Source organism: Ruditapes philippinarum, unplaced genomic scaffold, assembly GCF_026571515.1.
Source record: "Ruditapes philippinarum isolate M1 unplaced genomic scaffold, ASM2657151v2 ctg2001_1_1_1_1, whole genome shotgun sequence".
Classification (NCBI taxonomy): Eukaryota; Metazoa; Mollusca; class Bivalvia; order Venerida; family Veneridae; genus Ruditapes; species Ruditapes philippinarum.
In genome coordinates, this window is record NW_026859709.1 from 277428 (window position 1) to 283905 (window position 6478).

At 32.2% G+C, this 6478-nt stretch overlaps 1 protein-coding gene across 2 annotated transcripts in view; it reads left to right on the forward strand.

Moving 5' to 3' along the window:
* The window catches only part of LOC132757586 (glutamic acid-rich protein-like), a 29357-nt gene extending 24920 nt beyond the window's left edge, over positions 1-4437 (forward strand). For both annotated transcript variants that reach the window (XM_060748905.1, XM_060748907.1), the window contains exons 12-14: positions 2647-2783; positions 3373-3521; positions 4303-4437. In XM_060748905.1, coding sequence (XP_060604888.1) covers positions 2647-2783; positions 3373-3521; positions 4303-4401 — 385 coding nt within the window. In that variant the 3' untranslated portion in view covers positions 4402-4437. The remainder of the gene's footprint in view (positions 1-2646; positions 2784-3372; positions 3522-4302) is intronic.
* Positions 4438-6478: the final 2041 nt, after the last annotated feature.

Sequence of the window (6478 nt, forward strand, 5' to 3'; positions counted from 1 at the left end):
AATAGATCTCATTGAGTAGAAGTGCAATGCAAAAGAACCATAACTCTGTTAAGCCTCATTTTTGAATTATCTCCCCTTATAGAAAAATCTTGTCCGGGGCATAGCTCTAAAACTATAAGAGATATCAACATGAAACCTTTGTAGGTGAATAGATCTCAATGGGTAGATGTGCAGTGTCAAAGAACCATAACTCTTTTTTTGCCCGGTTTTTGAATTATCTCCTCTTATAGAAAAATCTTGTCCGGGGCATAACTCTAAAACTATAAGAGATATCAACATGAAACTTTGTAGGTGAATAGATGTCAATGGGTAGATGTGCAGTGCATAAGAACAACAACTCTTTTTGTCCTCATTTTGGAGTTATTGCCCTTAGTTAATTTTAACAGTGAACTTTGTCCGGAACATAACTCTAAAATTATAAGAGATATCAAGATGAAACATTGTAGGTAGATAGATCTCATTAAGAAGAAGTGCAGTGCAAAAAAAACATAACTCTGTTAAGCCTCATTTTTAAGTTATCTCCCCTTTAAGAAAAATCTTGTACTGGACATAGCTGTAAAACTATAAGAGATATCAACATGAAACTTTGTAGATAGATGTATCTCAATGGGTAGATGTGCAATGCACAAGAATCATAACTCTGTTTTGCCTAATTCTGGAGTTATTGCCCTTTATTTATTTTTACTCTTTGAAGTTGTCCAGCACATAACTCGGAAACCATAAGAGATATCAACAAGAATCTTGGTAAGTTGATAGATAACAGTGATTAGAAGTGCAGTGCAAAGAACAGTAACTCTGCCTTTCCTAATTTTGGAATTATTGCTCTTTGAACTTTTTCCATGGACATAACTCTGAAACTACAAGAGGTGTACTTTCCTGTGTCCAATACCTATTCGGGGAGCATCACCCGGCTCAAACCGGGCTCTTGTTTGTTGTTGTTTTTTATTTCCAAAATTCGGTCATTCCAAATGGTTTGCATGTAGAATTATTTCAATAACTTTTTAGCTCGACTATTCGATAAGAATAATTAGAGCTATTGTAGTCACCCGAGCGTCGGGGTCGGCGTAACCACTTATGTTAAAGTTTTTGTAATACCTCAAATATTTTCAAAGTCCATTGACATATGGCTTTGAAACTTTGCACACTTGTTTACCATCATGACCCCAACCTGTAGACAGGAACAAGCATTTTAACAGAATTATGCCCCTTTTTCAATTTAGAATTTATGTTAAAGTTTTTGTAATACCTCAAATATTTGCAAAGTCCATTGACATATGGCTTTGAAACTTTGCACACTTGTTCACCATCATACACCCAAATTGTAGACAGGAGGAGGTAACTTTATCAAGCATTTTGACAGAATTATGCCCCTTTTATAACTTAGTATTTACGTTAAAGTTTTTGTAATACCTCAACTATTTGCAAAGTCCATTGACATATGGCTTTGAAACTTTGCACACTTGTTCACACCATTATAACCCAAAACTGTAGACAGGAGGAGGTAACTGTATCAAGCATTTTGACAGAATTATGCCCCTTTTACATTTAGGTTTGCACACCACCTCAGATATTTTCATATTCTATTGAAACAAGTTGAAATTTTATACTCTTCTTTGAGAGTATAATAGGACTCTCTCCAAGGCCTGTAACTGTAACATGGATTTAAAGAAAACATTTGTCCTTTTGTTATTAACTCAGAAAATTTTACATTATCAAGGCTCTTTTACTATCAAGCACTAAGAATAGTCATGCATTGCTGTCCTACCGACAGCTTCGTTTATAAGATACTCAAACTATCCACACTATTTTGAACCGTTGTTAATTAATGTTGTTTTTGTTGTATAGAGATAAAGATAAAGAGGTATGGATATATCCCTGCTGGATGCAGAGAACAATTTTATGTTAATTTCACCTGAAACATTATACTTGACCTTTTTTCCCTTTCACTTTCCTTTATTCTCAAACTTTCACAGCTTCAAAATAAGAGTTACCTTTGTTAGTTCCCAAGTTATTTTTTCTTGACTTGTATGTAAATTTTGGACATATTTATTAGACATGCAATTAAAAGCTTTTTGAAAATATTGTATTATTTTTAGGCATACATGCCATAACGTCCCGGATGTCCGGGACAGTCCCGGAAATAAGGTGTCTGTCCCGGAGATGATTTATGTCCCGGTAAAAAAAAAATCTAAGATAATCTACTTTGAAGCAAGAAATTTTACATTTTTATATAATTTTATTGTCAAGCTTTTATAAGCTAGTCTAGAACGCTAATAACGAACGATAATCCCCTAACAGCATTGCAATGGTGACACTAATCCTTTTATTGGTATATCTACATTCCCCTTCCAACAAACAATTATCAGCAATAATTTTGATCAATTAAAAGATTAATTGTTTACCCCCTGTGGCTTCCTGAGTGAAAAATGCTTTTGATTAGGGATTACATCATAATTATCAAAACCTCTTCCAGAAAATGGCCCAGATTGGGGACTGGTACTGCAACCCTTAAGTTTACTGGGGAAGTAGTTACTTAGTTATGTAGTTATATATAAGACTGTATAACAATATAATGTAGATGCCATTTCTATTGATGTACAGGTATATTTTGTTTTTAAAATAACATTAAATTTAAATCTTCATCAGAGAGTTAAAAAGGGAATTAGGAGAAGGTGATGAAGATGAAAAAGATGATGATGATGACGATGATGAGGAGGAGGTAGAAGAGGAGGAGGAGGAGGTAGGAGAAGAGGAAGAAGAAGAAGAGGATGATGATGAAGAAGGTGACGAGACTGCTGGGGAAACTTTAGAGACACCTAAGAAAGTTAAAGATTGATTTTTTAGAAAAATATATTGTTTTTGATGTCATTGAAGAAACAGTTAAGCACATACATTAGAAAGTCATTTTTAAGCCTGCTTTCAAGACTTGCCAGTACTTGTGGACAAGTAGTCTATATTGAAAAATAGACCTCTATATATTGAAAGCTAATTATTATAAAGTCTTCATATTTCACATAGTAATTGGTCATAACTAGTAGATGACCCCTATGATTTTGGGGTCTCTATTTCAAAGATCAAGATCACCAGGGTCTTAAATGTCAGAATAGTTTCTGCTTATCTTGAAAACTATTTATCACAAAGTAAAAAACAGTGTCTGTATGTAGTTTTGATTTGCTGCTAACCATGTGTTTAATCAAGGTTTAATCCAGCTGATAAAATAAACAGTAGCAGGATAAAAAAATATGACATGATTTTTCTTGTTGGTTTAAACTACATGGAAAATGAATGGTTCAAGTCAAAATCTTCAGATGCTTAACACTATTTTAAAGAAAATTGATCGCAACTTTCTATTATAATACTTTTTTTTTAAAGTATCAAAGACAGAAAAAGGTAAACCAGATGAAGATGATGAGGAAGAGATTGAAGAAGTTGAAGAAGAAGAAACAGTAGGTGAGGAGGAAGTTGAAGAGGAGGAAACAGAAGAGGAAGAAGATGATGAGGAAGAAACAAGTCCTAAAAAAGTAGTCCCTTTAATATTTAAATAATACCATTAGAAACTTTTTTTTCCAGTACATACATATGTTAAGTGGTTTTGCTCAATTTTTCACATTGTGACAGTAAAAGATTCTAATGCTGGTGTTATGAAAATAATTCTTGTCTATGAATATCAGAAACAAAGTTTACTAATGTCTGATCTGAAATTGATTTCATTGAAATCCTGATTTCTTAAATGGTGCCTTATCAGTAAATTAGCAAGTGGCTTATTATCTATTACATAGTAATTAGTGAAATAAAAATGTTTAAAACTTTCATGTTTGTATAAATTGGATTGAAAAAAGATGCAAACCACTCTCTTTATCAACTTATTCTTAGTTTATTGAGTTATGGGAGTTGAATTGAATTCTTGTAGTTTCTTAAAGTGACTGTAAAATAAACTTTCTTTTATTGTTGTTGAATTACACATGTATTTATGTAAGCCGAAGAACAGGGAGAGATAATTTCTCACCCTGGCATTTGCATCACATAATGATTAAGATTTTGTGTGCAAGTTGGTAACTCCAAAACTACTGAAGGGAATGGATTGAAACTTGTGATTATCTAAGGTGATGATCACAGGTACACTAACTCTAAGTCCCCTTTTTACAGAGTTGTGCCCCCTGTCAAGCACTGAGTATAGTTTAGCTTGCTGTTTTATGGACAGCTCTTGTTAACAAAAGAAATAATTGCCTGATATAGTGTGTTGAAAAAATTGAAGATACAGAAGTATATGTGTAATAAAATATAATTTTTTTGTTTCTGCAGGGTCGATTATTTGAAGCAATATGTGACTTTTCCAGTAAAGAGAAGGGTGATCTTAATTTTAAAGCTGGAGAAGTACTTACTATCATTACTACTCAGTAAGTAAATTATTTGATAGTCATTTCACCTTAGAACCATAACATTTTACAGACAATTGTACAAGTTTCCTTGTTTTGTGAGAAAAATTTCCTTTTTTTTTACATTTCCACTACAATCATTTATATGAAGTCATATATTTTTCAGTATTTCTGATAAATAGATATATGTATATAGATTGTATACATGGATTGTAGAAAATTATACATGTAGTGTACATGTACTTAATACGTACTTTTAGATTGTGAATTTAGCATTATGCAAGTACACATTATGACTTAATTAAAGTTTACTGCATCATGCATGAATATTTATCATAAAAGGGAGAGCACACACAGAAATACATTCCCATGATTTTACTTGAATACTTTAAAGTCTATTTTAAAGGAATTCTATAATTTAGTGTTTGTTGATTCAGGCAAAAAGAATATTAACTTATCCATATTTATTGTGTCCACTGTAATTCAACCAAGTGTATAAGTAATTTTAGTATGATACATCTATATTATCAATTTTTGATCATTGTATCATCTATCTATAATAAAACATTTCAGACAGGAGGGGAGGTATACATATATTTGTTTTTCTGTGATCATGTTGTGTGCACATTTTAAATTATGATTTATAATATAATAACTATTGTAATATATATAAGAAATAACATCGGCCTGAGAGGTGTATATCGGCTATTTAACACCGGTTTGGAGTTTTGATGCGCAGGAATTGATTTAATTAATTTTGTTGCATCAAAATGACAAAACCGGTGTTAAATAGCCGATATACACCTCTCAGGCCGATGTTATTTCGATTCTAACACGATAAAATAAGGAAAATCACTAATGTTATTTTGCAAGCGTAAATTACTTCCGGTGCCGATTTTCGTATAATGCTCTTCGATTTTCGCACCCTACTGTTGCGAAGATATAGAAATTATTAAACAAAAGAAATAATAAGAAAGAAAACGTTATTTTATCAAGTTTTCAACAATAAAAACTTACGTCGTATTGTTTTTACATCAGTGCCCCATTTATCATTCTTGTATGTATGAAATAACGTCAGCTTGTTTATGAATGAGTTGTTTACTTAGGATGACGTCATTACGCTGCTTACGGATTGGCGCCGTTTTGTCAAAATATTTATTAACTGATATGGATCTTATATGTGGCGTTAGTGTATGTGAGATATTATTTCGGTATTGTATGAAAAGAAAACATTATACGAACTGAAAATATAAATAAAAATGCTTTTTATTGTTGCTTTAAATGGCTTTATAAACTATACAATTGAGGGTAAAAACATAACAGCGCATATACAAGTAGTCCCTAACCGGTGTTTATTGGCAGTTTAACACCAGTTTTTTTCCTTCTTTGTCTATAGTGGCAAAATCACGTGAGTGTTAGAATTCTTTGTAAAAAACGTGGCTAATCATGTGTTTGGTTGTAGCTATAAAACAGTAGAACAGGGTTTCATTTAATATATCTGTCTATAGAACTTGTAACCATATGTTATGAAAATAGACCTATACCTACAGTACCGATTCAGACCAATCTTTAACTTTATGCCATTCGACCTGGCTCTATACTGTTGATTACTCAATTCATAGAGGGGCACCTGAGGTCTTCCTCAACAAGTAATCCTTGAAAGTCACCATATGACCTTTATAGTGTTAATGCATGGAGAAACTTGAACCAATAAAAAGACAACAAAAACACTCGGTTTTAGTATGTTGTTACTGAAATTTCTGAAGCTTTAACAGGAGTTTTCCAAATTCAAAACTTGATAAGTCCATTAATTTATAATAAGGTTCAATCTTCTGAGCACTGTTTGTTGTAATTGCAGTGCTATTATTTCTCTAGTAAGGTATCAAACATGCTGGCCTATTCACACAATTTTGACAACACACTATCTTATAGTCAGCTTAGGTCTTGAAATCTTGAATGTTTAAATAAATCAAATTGGTTGTAAAGGTCTTCTTTTTTTTTTAATAAATAGGGGTATGGGTATAGTTGTCACCTGACCTGTTGGCATTGGTAGAAATTTCCTTTTTTTTCTTGATCTTTATTATTTGTGCTTTTGTAATAAA